General features: G+C 39.1%; 1 protein-coding gene across 1 annotated transcript; it reads left to right on the top strand.

Moving 5' to 3' along the window:
- The first annotated feature begins 934 nt into the window (after positions 1-934).
- On the top strand, positions 935-15,824 carry stoml3b (stomatin (EPB72)-like 3b). Its single transcript, XM_088922333.1, has 7 exons — positions 935-1,019; positions 4,457-4,560; positions 5,416-5,488; positions 6,230-6,312; positions 6,689-6,892; positions 12,093-12,227; positions 14,440-15,824. The coding sequence occupies exons 1-7, from the start codon at positions 965-967 to the stop codon at positions 14,632-14,634; spliced, it is 849 nt and encodes a 282-aa protein (XP_088778459.1). The 5' UTR covers positions 935-964; the 3' UTR covers positions 14,635-15,824.
- Positions 15,825-16,119: the final 295 nt, after the last annotated feature.

The following is a 16,119-nucleotide window of genomic DNA, read 5'->3' as shown; positions in this document are numbered from 1 at the left end:
AGAACCTGGTTCTAATGCCCCAATATAGCGACGGGGACACTATACTGTAAAAAGGCACCATCCAACGGATGAGGTAGCACCAAGGTCCTGACTCTCTGTGGTCATTAAAAATCCCAGGGCATTTCTTGAAAATAGTAGGGGTGTTATCCTGGTGTTCTGGCCAAATTTCCCCCTGGCATTTACCAATCATGGCCTCCTAATAATCCTCATCTATGAATTGGCTTCATTACTCTGCTCTCCTCCCCACTGATAGCTGATGTGTGGTGAGCGTTCTGGCGCACTACGGCTGCAGTCGCATCATCCAGGTGGGGGCTGCTCATTGGTGGTGGTTGAGGGGAGTCCCCATTACCTGTAAAGCGCTTTGAGTGGAGTGTCCAGAAAAACACTATATACTGTAAGTGTAAGCAATTATTATAGGAACAAGTAAAGGTGTATTCCATGCTGAAAAGACACTCTCCAGGCTCTACAGCTGAAACAGTTGCGTTTCTTGTCTTTTCAGCATGGAATATACCTTTACTTGTTCCTTTGCAGCCTACACATGCTGAAGCAGCTACCTACTTGACCTACTTATTATTATTGTTGTTATTTTTAAACTTCGGCATTGGTAAATGCATCTTGTATTTATCTCCTCAAGGACCACTGTTATTGTGTGGTATTTCTGTTCGCTTCAACCACTAGCAAGGTGTAACGATTTGAACCCTGAAAGATAACTTCTGCATTTAAATAAAACAGATAGGCCATCTAACAACTGTTGAGTCCTGCCTCCCACACAGATTTTCCTGCAGTCACAAGACAAATTTGCATTACTTATCAGTGATGAAGTCTAACCTGTTTCACAGCTACTGGCTGAAGTGTATGGAAACAAACCCAGCCCAGTTTTTTTTTTTGCTTTAGGCTACGCCTAAGCTCTGTGTTTCCTCAGTCTCACAGAAGTGACATTATTCTGTACCTCTCAGATAATTGTATGGAAATGGAAGGGAAGGACAGAGTAACAGCTCAGAGCAGTCATAATTTAATAGGTGAGTCCCATTTCTTTGTCTAAAGTACAGATAAGTATCAATTATTCTCTTTTTTCTCCTCATGCTATTCTTGGCATTGGCAGCATAAGCTTAAATAACTGTTATACTGTTATAAATAACTACTACTACTACTGGGTGGCACAGTGGCATGGTGATTCCTCCTTCTATGTGAAGTTTACATCTTCTTCCTTATACCCGGTGCTCTGATTTCCCCTCACAGTCCACACATTTTGCTGTCTAGGTTTCTTAACATCTTTAAATTGTCCCCTGCATGTGAGCCATCTAATGGCCTTTTCTGGGTGACCCTGCCTTGTTCCTATTTTCTGCGGGGTGAAGCTCTGTTTCGCCATAAGCCTGTATGGGATTCCCCAGTTATTGAAAATGGATAATAATACAGTTAAACTCAAAAATGATTTTCAGTCTTATCCTATATGAGTCGTTGAATTAGTGTTGGAATTGTTGGGGGGAAAAAACATATAAAAGACTGCTATGCAAAAGTTGTAGACATTTTGCATTGTTCTGAGCTTTCACTCGGTATTATTTCTTTTTTTTTGTGGAACCCCATATGTAAACCCCATACAGAAATGTTACCCATTTCATTTAATGATAGTAGCTTATTCTGGTAGTCTTGTATTCTTGTTCAACATGAGGACATTGACACATGACAATTAATTGATTAGATTTGACCAGTAAAATGTAACAGACTCTTCGGACTTTTAAACATTCCGGTCAGTGTCAAGTAAAAGATAAGCTTGGTTTTGTATTGCCAAAATTAAGCTGTATTTAGAGCAGCCAAAGTTGTTATAATGTACAGTATAAAATGCTAATGGAAAGTGTAGGTAAATTGTTACTGTTCATAATAAAAGTATATTATGTACCTTCTGACTTGTCATAAAAAAATATTGCATAGTAGTGTATATGAATAGTAGCTATATGAATAATTAGTAATTTCACAGTGTTTCAAAGCAGAGTCTTATAAAGAGACTTCTAATTTGACATTTAATCAAATCTACCATGACCAGGACAGAGCTCTTTCATATCCAGCTGCCCCAGATAGTGCTCACTTTTTATAACACCACAGACTCTAAAGGGTCAGATCTGTTTGCCTGTTAGCATGGTAGTATAAAAGTTTAAATTTTGATACTGTAATAGATGTATTTATTGAATTGGATTTGCAATGGATTTCAGATGTGTCTCTTCTTTTTTCTGAGCACTTTTAAAATTAAAAATCATTTTAAAGAACATTCTTTCTTTATTTTATTTTTGGTTAGGTTGTGACATTGCTCTGGTCATACTTATTTTTATTCGCGAAATAATTTATTTAGCCTATACTTCCTTGTATAATTGCGTAGAAGGCAATAGACAATTGTCTTCCCTAAGCAAACGTAACGATTTTTCAGTACACCTAATAAAATATTTTCCAAGTACACAGGAACTGTACAAGCCCAAAAGGGAAATGCTTCACTTGATGTCTGATAGTATTTAAAATGAACACTTTTACAGTGTAGATCTGCTCTGATTCCACTTACAGCCTATTTACCTGTGCTTTTGATATCTTCTAGTTAATAAAGAAGTCAGCTAAAGTGCTGGTTTGAAAACAACTTCATGATTCATCCTAAGTCACACGGACACACAAACAAAGCAAAGAAAATGGACACTGTTTCAAAAGTACAAGGTTTAGGCAAAAACATTGGACAGGGAAATTTGAGGAAACCTTAGTTCCTGGAGAAACCTAGCATCAAGACAGGAAGAATGTGCAAACTGACCTTTGAAGTTCATATTCCCTTATCAGTGTAAGTGTGAGCTTGTAAGTAAACAAAACCATGTGACATCGGAGTTAATGTCCAAGGCATACTTTGAAACTGGGTGCAGGCTTAACATTTTGAAATACATAGTTTGAGGTTTCCATAGGGTAAATGCTTGCTTGGCAAAAAAATTGAATCACTGAACAGCAATAAAAAACAAACCAATAAAAATGTATATCCTATCCATATGTACAGTAGTTGTGTTTAAGATCCATTTGGCATTTGGCAAGCAGCCTTTCTTAAAACTTTCAGACATAAGCTTATCCATACCCTCATATACCATATATACCCCCATTTACCAAAATCAAAGACACATTCAGTAAAGGCTGTAGTTCACAAGATTATAAAATCTATATTATATGAATAAGAATTGTTTTAAGGTATGTCCTGAAATTCATTTCCAGGAATCTCTGCTAGCCAGAAATTATGGGCTGGCTCCCAGAGTTAACGTTTTCATTGCTGTAACTCAACCTTCTCCTATTATAAGACTTTCTGTATTGTCCCAGATGGGAAATTTGTTTTGCAGACAGGTAAAAGACATAACACAATACATAATACATTTAACACAATATTACCTATCAACAGATAAGAAACATAAGATAAAAAAGTCAGCAGCTTTAAGTAGTCCTCACAATTTAGAAAGACTAATAAAGAAGTTAGGTCATCACTGAGTGAAATAGATGCATTATACTGTACAAGACTGAAACCATTAATTATGTTCTTCCTAGTCACATATTTTTTCATCAGTTGGTCAGTCACGTGTCTCACAGCTATTGACTGACTACAGTACTTAATTAACAAGTGAATACACTGCCTTCTCCTGAGCATCTCAAAGTAATGCACCATGACTCCTGTTAAAAAGTGTAAAAAGTAAAAATTCAAGTAAAGTATTTCTGTTACAATTCATGCACATCTCAGTGCTATAAATCGCATCATAGCAAAAGGCTTAAAGTTACAATTAATGTGTCTGACCAACTTAAACAAATATACATAATATGTACAAATATACATACAGTATGAGCCCTAAGCCTTGCTAGACAAGGAGCTTAATTTAAAATATTGTTACAGGCTGAAGTAGGTGTCAATGGAGGTGTCTAAGACTAGATAAAGTGTAACACCTGGTAGTGTCAACATTTCCAGCTTCAGAGCATGTTTGCTGAGCTACTGTATAGAGGATCCAGAGTCTGTGATCAAAGCAATTATAGAGTTTACCCTGGTTTATCTTTAGTGAATTAAGTTCTGCGTAAATGATTAAGTGTCAAACAACAGTCCAGAAACACACCATATAAGATCAGATCAGGAGAAGGAAAGGAGGGAAAGGAAGGAAAAGAATGTCAGACCATAAGAAAGAAAGGTGTCAGGAGGAGTTTGAATCTGAGGTTTGAGCGAGGTGAGAATTCCTGCTTCATGATCATCTTTCAACAAAAGATCAGCCTCCATCACTATCCCTATCAGAGTTTGCTTTTAGATACTGCTAACCACGATGTCAGAGTATCCTGTTTCCATCTTGCCACTTTAGAAATGCTGTGCCATTTTTACATTAATATTTCACATTTTTATCCACAGCTTTAATGTAATCATGTGATTTATGATTTATTATTTATTCTGTTTATTTTTTTTTCCATTTTTAAGGGGAGGAAAATAGCAGACTGGGATGCTGTGGTTGGATTTTGGTTATCCTCTCTATTTTTCTAGTGATCTTAACCTTGCCAGTTTCCATATTTTTATGTTTTAAGGTAAATCGTATAATAATAATAATAATTGCTTACACTTATATAGAGCTTTTCTGGACACTCCACTCAAACTGCTTTATAGGTAAGGGGGACTCCCCTCCACCACCACCAATGTGCAGCATCCACCTGGATGATGCAACGGCAGCCATAGTGCACCAGAACAGTCACCCCACATCAGCTATCAGTGGGGAGGAGAGCAGAGTAATGAAGACAATTCATAGAGGGGGGGATTGTTAGGAGGCCATGATTGATAAAGGCCAATGGGAAATTTGGCTAGGACACCAGGGTTACACTCCTTCTCTTTTCAAGAAGAACACTGGGATTTTTAATGACCACAGAGAGTCAGGACCTCTGTTTTACATCTCATCCAAAGGATGGCCCCTGTTTACAGTGTAGTGTCCCTATCACTACACTGGGGCATTAGGACCCACATGGACCACAGGGTGAGTGCCCCCTGCTGGCCCCACTACCACCTCTTCCAGCAGCAACCTTAGTTTTTCCCAGGAGGTCTCCCATCCAGGTACTGACCAGGCTCACACCTGCTTAGCTTCAGTGGGTTGCCAGTTGTGAGTTGCAGGGTGATATGGCTGCTGGCTGTAGAAGTCTGAGTCTGATATTTTTCATCTAATATACTGTATTATTCAATCTTTTTATAGCAGTTTACTAAAATTCACTTGAATAAAGATTTCACACATAATTTAAAATGTATTCTTTTTTGCTGAATGGCTGTTATTTATTGTTGTAATATTAAATATCATCCTATAAGCATTCAATTTGGCTTTTTGGATAGATTTTTTAGGCTCATCCAGAGAGATACAGCAAAACGAGTGGTTGATTCCATTGCTGTTTTTATTTTAGATTGTCCAGGAGTATGAAAGAGCCGTCATTTTCAGACTGGGACGCATCACCTCTCGGAAACCAAAGGGGCCTGGTGAGACATAAGTGGCTGATGCTAAAACAGTGCCATACATGACACTGACAGCAGCATGATCTAAATGTGAATTGAAACAAAAGCTCAATTTTTCAGCTCCTGAATTGTACCATCCAAGACAAAAAAGGCCATATTTACTGTATATGTGTCCTTTCATGTTTTTGTTCCTTCTTTTCTGCAGAAAATGCCCTTTTATAACATTTCAAGTGCAGCATCTTTCTAACTCAGCGTGAACACCCCTCCTGGTTGGAGTGGGAGCTAAGTGCTTTAGTTGCAGTGATTCATGGGTGAAAGTATGAAAAAGCTCCATCTGCAATCACAACACTACAGACTTACTATATGACTTCTCAGTCCATACTTTTTACATCTACAATATAAAGTCTAAGCATCATGGACTGTACAGTGTATGCGAAAAAATGTGGATTGAGAATTTTTTTTTTCCGTATCTTTCTGTCAAGCATTGCAGATATTTTAGTGATTGTTACTGAGCTAACCTTAATTTACTGCTTTACTTATCGTTCAGAAGCAGTTTTTTAGATAGTGTCGCTGTTATAGGCATCATTGCACATTTAAGATTGTTTAAATGTGTGGTTGGTTTGGGGTCTGAGACTTACAGAGGTTACATATGGTATGTGTGGAATACTTCAGTATATTAATATTTCCTCTGGTAAATAGTAATGATACCAGCATTGACCACTGATGCAAGAAATGTATTTTTTTTGTTGTTTCTTTGTTTTGTAGGCCTTTTCTTTGTGTTACCATGCACAGATACCTTCAGGAAAGTGGATTTGAGAACAGTTTCATTTGACATTCCTCCACAAGAGGTACTGATTTATTTCACTCTTACACAATCACACAGCAATCCAGTGACCTTTGTTTGCATGGACGTATTACTTTTCATCAAAGCTAAAGGGCCAAATGTCAACAAGCAAAATAAACACACATTTAAAAAAAGGGGGATGATATGTTAAGTATTAAATATCGAGATTACTGTATCATGTTGTTTTATGTCTAGTAAAAATAAAATAGTGAAGATGAGAAGTCTGGACAAAATAGAAAATATAATTAAGTAAGAATGAATTATGAAGAATGAGGAGTGATAGGTATCCATTTATACAGTAGATGGTCCGTTTGGCTTTGGTAGTAACTTCACTTGACTTAATAAATGCCTTGATTCCATTGTCTTCTGCTGCCATTTAGATCCTGACTAAAGACTCCGTGACAGTGTCTGTGGATGGTGTGGTGTATTTCCGAGTGAATTCCCCTATTTCCTCGGTTGCCAATGTGACTGACGCTGACTTCTCCACGCGCTTGCTGGCTCAGACCACACTGAGGAATGTTCTGGGAACTAAGAACCTTTCTGAGCTGCTGTCCGATCGGGAAGGGATTTCCCATAGCATGCAGGTACTGTCTTAAAGCAATCACTCCCTTCCAGATATAGCTGTACTTTCAGTCACGTTGCGGCTGGTAGCAGCTGTGGGTCCAAGCGGTGATGACGCTTTTGATTTAAAAAGGCGGTTTAAAGCAAATGGGTTTTTTTTGTTTTTACGTGATGTGGCAAACTCTATCCCTGAATACTACAATTTCAGGGTTTTGAAAAATAACATACTCACTGCTCACTCGGGCTTATTATTCTTTGTCTTATAATATTTTAAAAACTTTTAAATGTTAGTATGTTGTGCTGTGAAATTGAAAAAGATTAAACACTATACTACTTAGGGTGATCAAGATAGTGGTAGACGTTACCATGGTTTGCGCCTAAAATAATAAAGAAACAGAAATTTCTTTGGCAGAACAGTGGTATAGTACAGTATGTATGTAACTACCACCTAGGGGAATAGATTTTATAAGCTTGTATATAAAATAATGAATACATATACAGTGGTGTGAAAAAGTGTTTGCCCCCTTCCTGATTTCTTATTTTTTTGCATGTTTGTCACACTGAAATGTTTCAGATCATTAAACAAATTGAAATATTAGACAAAGATAACACAAGTAAACACAAAATGCAGTTTTTAAATGAAGGTTTTTATTATTAAGGAAAAAAAAAAACCAAACCTACATGGCCCTGTGTGAAAAAGTGATTGCCCCCTAAACCTAATAACTTGTTGGGCCACCCTTAGCAGCAACAACTGCAATCAAGCGTTTGCGATAACTGGCAATGAGTCTTTTACAGCGCTGTGGAGGAATTTTGGCCCACTCATCTTTGCAGAATTGTTGTAATTCAGCCACATTGGAGGTTTTCGAGCCTTAACTGCTTTTTTAAGGTCATGCCACAACATCTCAATCGGATTCAGGTCAGGACTTTGACTAGGCCACTCCAAAGTCTTCATTTTGTTTTTCTTAAGCCATTCAGAGGTGGACTTGCTGGTGTGTTTTGGATCATTGTCCTGCTGCAGAACCCAAGTGCACATCAGCTTGAGGTCACGAACAGATGGCTGGACATTCTCCTTCAGGATTTTTTGGTAGACAGCAGAATTCATGGTTCCATTTACCACAGCAAGTCTTCCAGGTCCTGAAGCAGCAAAACAGCCCCAGACCATCACACTACCACCACCATATTTTACTGTTGGTATGATGTTCCTTTTCTGAAATGCTGTGTTACTTTTACGCCAGATGTAATGGGACACACACCTTCCAAAAAGTTCAACTTTTGTCTCTTCAGTCCACGGAGTATTTTCCTAAAAGTCTTGGGGATCATCAAGATGTTTTCTGGCAAAACTGAGACGAGCCTTTATGTTCTTTTTGCTCAGCAGTGGTTTTCGTCTTGGAACTCTGCCATGCAGGCCATTTTTGCCCAGTCTCTTTCTAATGGTGGAGTCATGAACACTGACCTTAACTGAGGCAAGTGAAGCCTGCAGTTCTTTGGATGTTGTTGTGGGGTTTTTTCTGACCTCTTGGATGAGTCGTCGCTACGCTCTTGGGGTAATTTTGGTCGCCGGCCACTCCTGGGAAGGTTCACTGTTCCATGTTTTCGCCATTTGTGGATAATGGCTCTCGCTGTGGTTCGCTGGAGTCCCAAAGCTTTAGAAATGGCTTTATAATTTTTTCCAGACTGATAAATCTCAATTACTCTGTTTCTCATTTGTTCCTGAATTTCTTTGGATCACAGCATGATGTCTAGCTTTTGAGGATCTTTTGGTCTACTTCACTTTGTCAGGCAGGTCCTATTTAAGTGATTTCTTGATTGAGAACAGGTGTGGCAGTAATCAGGCCTGGGTGTGGCTAGAGAAATTGAACTCAGCTTTCCAAAGATGTGATAAACCACAGTTGATTTATGTTTTAACAGGGGGGGCAATCACTTTTTCACACAGGGCCATGTAGGTTTGGATTTTTTTTTTCCCTTAATAATAAAAACCTTCATTTAAAAACTGCATTTTGTGTTTACTTGTGTTATCTTTGTCTAATATTTAAATTTGTTTGATGATCTGAAACATTTCAGTGTGACAAACATGCAAAAAAATAAGAAATCAGGAAGGGGGCAAACACTTTTTCACACCACTGTATTTCCATTTTGTGATGTTTTACTCTTTTCTTAAGTCTAAATGTTGAGAAATAAATTCAGTAGTGAACATAGTCATTTGGTATATAGAAAGTTTAATTAACATTAATAATAACTTTAACAATGACAGCAGTGACAGTCCATGTCTTTGTTTAAATCTTTTTGCTTTTTGCTCTTTTCTTCTTCTCTCTCAGCTGTTTCCCTCTTTCCACCTTCTTGCAGCATCTGCACAGCACTGAGGGGTTCTGGGGGGTTTCAGCCTGAAAGAGACAAACAAAAACAGGGATCAGGACAAATAAAAAACTAAACCATACAACATTACCACATGTAGTTATGCACCCCCCCCCACACACACACACAACCTAAAACTAAAGTAATTAGAAGGGCATATTTTATTATTTTGTAGCATCATTTGTTTAAACAATTGAGGCTTTCTGTTACCTGTCTCACTGTGAGACGTCTCTTTGCCCATCTCAGCAGGCAGTATAAACAGTGAGCTGTCCCAATGTAGTCTATTAGCACAATCAGCTGTTCTCCGGTTATTTCTCCAAACATTGGCATTTTCCTAAAGAATGCCCATCTACTCTCATCCATGTCCTCAACAGTTTGGTGTTGAATTTCCAAGCCTTCACTTTCTGTCTTCACCTTTTCCTCCTGTTCAAGTAAGACAGGCTCATCATCAACCAGAATGATATTTAATTCTCCTTCTTTGTCATTTTGAGGGGATCCATTCTTATCCAGTGGGTTTTGCCCTGCTGGTGCGATCTCTTCCTCAGGTTTTGGCACAAGAGATTCTTCTGGGTCTTCAACCAGAACAATGTTTAGCTTGTCTTCTTCAACATATGGAACCAATCCATATTTGTACAGTGGGTATTGTCCTACCGTTGAAAGGACAAAGGCCAGCAGTAACTTTGCACAGAACCGAAGTTCCATCCTCACTCTGTAAAAGCAAGAATGCAAATGCCTGGTTTAGATTCAAATCATGACTTTCTGATGATTGGAATCTTGATGTCATGATGACCTCACAATGGCAGAGCATTCTGTAGGTCTTTTAAAAAATGCTCATGATTTTTTGTAAATCTAAGACCTAAAGAAATATTTAACAAATATACACATACAGGTAGTTCATGATTTATACAGGACATCTTTTTGGAATAAATCTGTAGAAAAAAAGATCAAACACAATTGTAATGTATATAGAAGATTTATTAAACATTAATAATAACTTTAACAGTGACAGTCCATGTCTTCATTTAAATCTTTTTGCATTTTGCTCTTTTCTTCTTCTCTCTCAGCTGCTTCCCTCTTTCCACCTTCTTGCAGCATCTGCACAGCACTGAGGGATTCTGGGGGGTTTCAGCCTGAAAGAGACAAACAAGAACAGGGATCAGGACAAATAAGACACTAAATCTTACAAAATGGCCACATCTAATTACGTGCTGTACCTACTGTACTCCAGCCCAATCCTGAGGCAATTTAGTTGGGCATTTCTTAACAATATTTATCATTGTGAAACTAAATTTACCTAGCTGAAAATAAAATTATACCAAAACAATACAAGTCACCATAAATCTGACTTCAGATTCCTTTGTATTTTGAATAGTTTAGGCAATTAAGGCTTTCTGTTACCTGTCTCACTGTGAGACGTCTCTTTGCCCATCTCAGCAGGCAGTATAAAAAGTGAGCTGTCCCAATGTAGTCTATTAGTACAATCAGCTGTTCTCCGGTTATTTCTCCAAACATTGGCATTTTCCTAAAGAATGCCCATCTGCTCTCATCCATGTCCTCAACAGTTTGGTGTTGAATTTCCAAGCCTTCACTTTCTGTCTTCACCTTTTCCTCCTGTACAAGTAAGACAGGCTCATCATCAACCAGAATGATATTTAATTCTCCTTCTTTGTCATTTTGAGGGGATCCATTCTTATCCAGTGGGTTTTGCCCTGCTGGTGCGATCTCTTCCTCAGGTTTTGGCACAAGAGATTCTTCTGGGTCTTCAACCAGAACAGTATTTAGCTTGTCCTCTTCAACATATGGAACCAACCCATATTTATACAGTGGGTATTGTCCTACCGTTGAAAGGACAAAGGCCAGCAGTAACTTTGCACAGAACCGAAGTTCCATCCTCACTCTGTAAAAGCAAGAATGCAAATGCCTGGTTTAGGTTCCAATCATGACTTTCTGATGATTGGAACCTTGATGTCATGATGACATCACAATGGCAGAGCATTCTGTAGCTACTTTAAAAAATGCTAATCTTTTAAAAAAATCTAAGCCTATGTAATTTGATACTTAAAGATTTATTTAACAAATATACAAATACATATAGTTCTTAATTTACTGCATATACTGTAGCAGAAATGAAAAATGCAGAATAACTATAAAACACTTAAGAATACAAGTAAATAGTGAAATGTGTATTGGGTCCTCTCCCTTTCAGAGGAATGAAATCCAGAATAAAAACAATTACACATTTTATTTGTGAATGAATACTAATTTACACAAAGTCATTTTTCAACTGTTGAAAACACAACAGGCTTGTGTTGGTGGTTGTTGTTTATTGCTGAGCAAGATGAATGAGTCATTTTCACATAGCTTTGTCTGTGGAAGGAGAGTTTAAATCTGAGGAAACTTTGTTTTTTCTTATTTTTACTGGAGAAAAATAGGTTGTTATTTTGATTCAGGTCACATCAGAGAGATCTTATCCTCTTTCAATCTACGTTGTGTGGTAGCTTAAGCCTGGGGGAGCCATGTGTCATGTACACAACTTGTGAAGTTGTATGTCATCACTAGCCTAGTAGTATTATATTTAGATACCAAAGTGTTACCTTACGTTTGGAAATACAGTTTGCTTTATTAGTGGTGACATGAAATTCACTGGTGAAAAAGAAAATTGAAGGCACTGAAGACACCTCCCTCTCTAACTCATGTCTTGACACAATTTCAAACATTCTGTCCAGTGTCACCAGTGAAATCATATCTCCTCACAGCAGCTTGGGCTTTAGTGACTAAGCATTGTCATCCCATTATACCACACTGTAGATCCCTTGCAAGGCGGTGGTCATTTCCTGCCCCTCATGCTTCTGGTATCTGTTCCATTTCTAGGTGTCCCTGGATGAAGCCACAGATAACTGGGGCATCAAGGTGGAGCGTGTGGAGATCAAGGATGTCAAACTGCCTGTTCAGTTGCAGAGGGCTATGGCTGCTGAGGCAGAGGCAACCCGGGAGGCCAGAGCCAAGGTAGAAATAAAACCCAGGACAGCTCCTGTCCCAAGTTAAACTGTTTATTCAGCTTCCAACGGCACTGGCTCATTACGTCCAAATGTCACAGGTTTGAACCTGATTCATGACATCAGTCTTCTGTGACCCATGTTCCCTACACCTGGTAGAGCACCACTGTGGTAGGGTGGGGAATAGTTATCTCCAAGTGAAACAGGGCGAATATGTTCACACCAGCTGTTACGGATTGAGGTCTGAAGTCCGTGTCGGGTCTTGTAGTAGACCCTATGCGATGCGGTAAGAGCTGGAGAAAACAGGAGGCATGGTATAGGAAAACACACAGGGGTTTAATAGTGCACAAAATAATAGTGACAGTCCGTGAGACAGTGAGCGGGGGAGACAAAGAATGGCATTCAAATCTGAGCCGGTCCGAAGGCAGGTCAGGGCACAGTCCGTCAACAACAAATCCATCCTCTGATGCGACAAGGTTCAAATCCCCGAGAAGGGGGAAAACACAAACTCACGCAAAACATGGAGGTCCTAGAGTGACGGGGCGAGATCCTCCAGACCCCGGGCTCGGGAAATGGGAGGTGTCGGGGATGAGGCCTATGCCCTCAGGAGACGGACGTAGGGTATCCAAGGCGGGACTTGTGACGTCCTTACCCTAATGTTGAGCCCGAGGACTGGAGGAGCTAGACTTTAAATAGCAGTACACATAACAGGGTACACCTAGGGAGCTTAGCAACAATCACAGGACTAATAACGGGAGTAGTGGAGCGCCCTCTAGGGGAGAAATGTGGAGCGTGACACCTGCAGGCTTGAGGTGGTGTCTGTAAGAGATGCACCTCTCCTCCACAGTTTTAATCCGCCAGTCAGACATTGTGAACTCTACAACAGGGGAAAAGTTCACTATGACAGTTGGGAATGCCAGAGGAATATGTCTGCAGGTCTTCATTTTCTCTGAAATTCCCATCAGAACCATGATTAAAATATTTATGTTGCTCAAGTATTTGCACTTGCACAGTTAAATAAAACAGAAGCACTTCAGTTCTTCTAACTGTTTGGAGGCGAGGAGACATTATTTAAAATATTTAGTTATTCTCTTCTGGTAGTATTAATGCCATAATTAGTGTACTGTATGTAAGATTTATCAACTCCTCCCTCCAGATGAATTGGCTTGCGTTTTGCAATTTGCTGGCAATACTCTGGTGCAGGGTATCTTCTGTTTAATCTACACAAAGCTTTACTATGTCTGTTTACATGCAACACATTAAATGTTTTACTGCAGTTGGTAGGTTTTTTGATAAGAGGGCTGTTTCTAAAAAAAGTGCAACCAGGTAAATATTTGAAAGTGACAAACAACACAGAGGCACAGTGGAGAGAGGGCAACATTTTATATAAGTTTAGATTGTTGTATGTTGGAGACTCTAAGATATAAGTGATTCATAGTGAGGAAGGATAAAAATCCACTATACATTAGGCATGGGGTTCAGATATTGTGTTTTATGTATGTTCAAGATCTGGGAAATATACCAGACTCCAGCCTAAGTAAGGTAGCTTGAAGGGTCTGAACACATTACAAGCTCACAATGACTTCAGAATTAGAGAAGGATACTTTATGATAGAAAAAGCTCAACAAAAATATAGTCTGTTACTCTAACAACCCAACCACTGTACACACCCCAAGCAAGCCCTTAGCCCTTTTGAGTACTGTATGCGTACAGACACTCCTCACTAATAATTTAATCGATTAACAGTCAGTGACACTTTTTACATATAATAGGGGACTTTATCTTCCTCTAGTGGCAGTCCAGCTGTAATAGTAGTCCATCCTGGATTGCCTGCCACTTAATCTACAATCTAGTCTCTAACCTGGACTCCTGTACTAAATCAAGACTGCTCTTAGCAGATTAAATTCGGATTCTAGTAGAAATCATTGTCCTCTGACAGCATGATGCCTAACAATTTGGCCTAGGCTGTTTGTTATATTGTTGTTTATCAGAAACCGTCTTTAATTTTCATTCTGTTTTCATTTTTCATCACTCTTTAAAGCAGCAACCAAAATCTCCCTTGATATAAATAATCCACTACAGTATTTGCACCTCGATCCGCTTTATTTGAACCAGCTGGAAACGTAACTTTTCCGACAAAACAGACCCTGTCGCAATCAACCGGGGGATGTCCTCGCGAGCAGCACGTCCTGTGTTCGCTAACGTCGTCTCTTGTGCTCTAGGTGATCGCAGCCGAGGGAGAAATGAACGCGTCCAGGGCCCTGAAGGAAGCCTCTCTGGTCATCTCCGAGTCCCCTTCTGCCCTGCAGCTCCGTTACCTGCAGACCCTCACCACCATCGCCAGCGAAAAGAACTCCACTATTGTCTTCCCGCTGCCTGTGGACATACTGCAGACCTTCCTCTCTAAGGGAAAGTGAAGCCAAGCAGGCAAGCCTGGGACACCCTCGGCATAGCCAGCAGGACAGAAATGAAAAGAAGAGCAATGATTACATGCTCTCATGAAAACTAAGAGACACTGGGAATTGTTTATAATTATTATTAAATAAGCTAATTTACCTTTTTTATACTGTACTTTACATTCACTGTTTACTTTAAGACCCACTGATCTCCTTTTGCATTTTATAACTTTCCATTTTATTGTCTTGTGTGTAGTCATACAGTAGCTATTGTGTTTCAGAATGAAATGCTTGAATTTGCATTTAAGGGAACCATATATACAGTATGCTGAAACCTGTACTGGCCCTCAATCCTGACACTCAGAAACTCTTGAGAGCTCTGTCTGAATGGCATGTTAGGAGTGGTCCTTCACCGAAGATGTGAAATATTATATGGGAATTTCAGTTTATTTTCATTTTATGCAATTGGCTGTGTACAGTTTAAAAATATTTCTATTGACTAATGTCTACCACAGAATACGACTTCCCTACAGCTGCTCAGATCAGCTACTCTAATCTGAAGCAATCTTGCCAAACCTGGCATTCAAAACAAAAAGCTAAGGACCATTTCCTTATTTATTTGCTGCATTTCCATAAACAGTACCCCTTGTAATTAAATACAGAATATTTAATTAACTAGATTTTAACTCTATTGAGAGCTGTCAGATTAACTCACCAGCTTGACAATGCAGGCAAATGACTGGCTGTCACTGCACAGACAATTATCCCTTTGAAAAGATGTCTTAGATACAGCTAGCTCAGAAGCTTCACCCTGACTCTTTTTCAGTTTTCACGCCGTATGGGGAGAGAAATAAAATTTGTACATCTCTGTGGAGTTTGCAAGGTCTCTCTGCATTTGTGCAGGTTGTTACCAGTTTTTCCAGGTTCCTCCCATTTCCCCCCAAAAATGCTGAATCGAGTTTGTTTGGCTTTTCCAAATTTTCCCTCCAAGGTGTATCCCCATGATCAAAGGGCTGGTCTGTGCACCTTCTTCCCCAGCTATGACTGGAGAAACCTTGATGCCTCTCTCCTATGTGTAATATGTACTGGAATTTGCAGACAGGAATGTTAGTACAGTACATACAGTATGATGTGCTCATTTTCATTTTTAAATTAAATGTTCAAATATTTTTTTACTTTGCAAATAAAACATACTCTCGGCTGTAGTCCCACAAGCCTCCACTGCTCTTTTGATCCTCACTGATATCGCTGTTTTACACCCCTCCAAGATTAAAGCACTGTATTGAAGGTGTTTGTCCTAAACTAATAAAGGGCTCTACAAGAAAACTGACAAGCAGCAGCACAAACTTTTAAAGGGGAACTGCAGTCCTGACTTTTCAGACTGGTTATGAAATCTCAGTAACAAAATAAATTCATTGACAGTAAAGAAACATTTTACAAATTTCAAATTAATCACAAAATTGTGAACTTTAAGAAAGTACTGAATAGACAGCATTGTTGTCGCTA

This window comes from Atractosteus spatula, chromosome 7, assembly GCF_055471065.1.
Source record: "Atractosteus spatula isolate fAtrSpa1 chromosome 7, fAtrSpa1.hap1, whole genome shotgun sequence".
Lineage (NCBI taxonomy): Eukaryota > Metazoa > Chordata > Actinopteri > Semionotiformes > Lepisosteidae > Atractosteus > Atractosteus spatula.
Note: the sequence above shows the minus strand (reverse complement) of the source record. Positions and strands in the feature narration are given on the sequence as shown.

What these genes read in the sequence shown, in the direction of transcription:
- stoml3b (XM_088922333.1), top strand. Translation starts at nt 965, where the DNA reads ATGGAAATGGAAGGGAAGGACAGAGTAACAGCTCAGAGCAGTCATAAT. An exon ending in CCATATTTTTATGTTTTAAG is followed by an intron (nt 4,561 to 5,415) that starts GTAAATCGTATA and finishes TTTTTATTTTAG; the next exon opens with ATTGTCCAGGAGTATGAAAG. An exon ending in TTGACATTCCTCCACAAGAG is followed by an intron (nt 6,313 to 6,688) that starts GTACTGATTTAT and finishes GCTGCCATTTAG; the next exon opens with ATCCTGACTAAAGACTCCGT.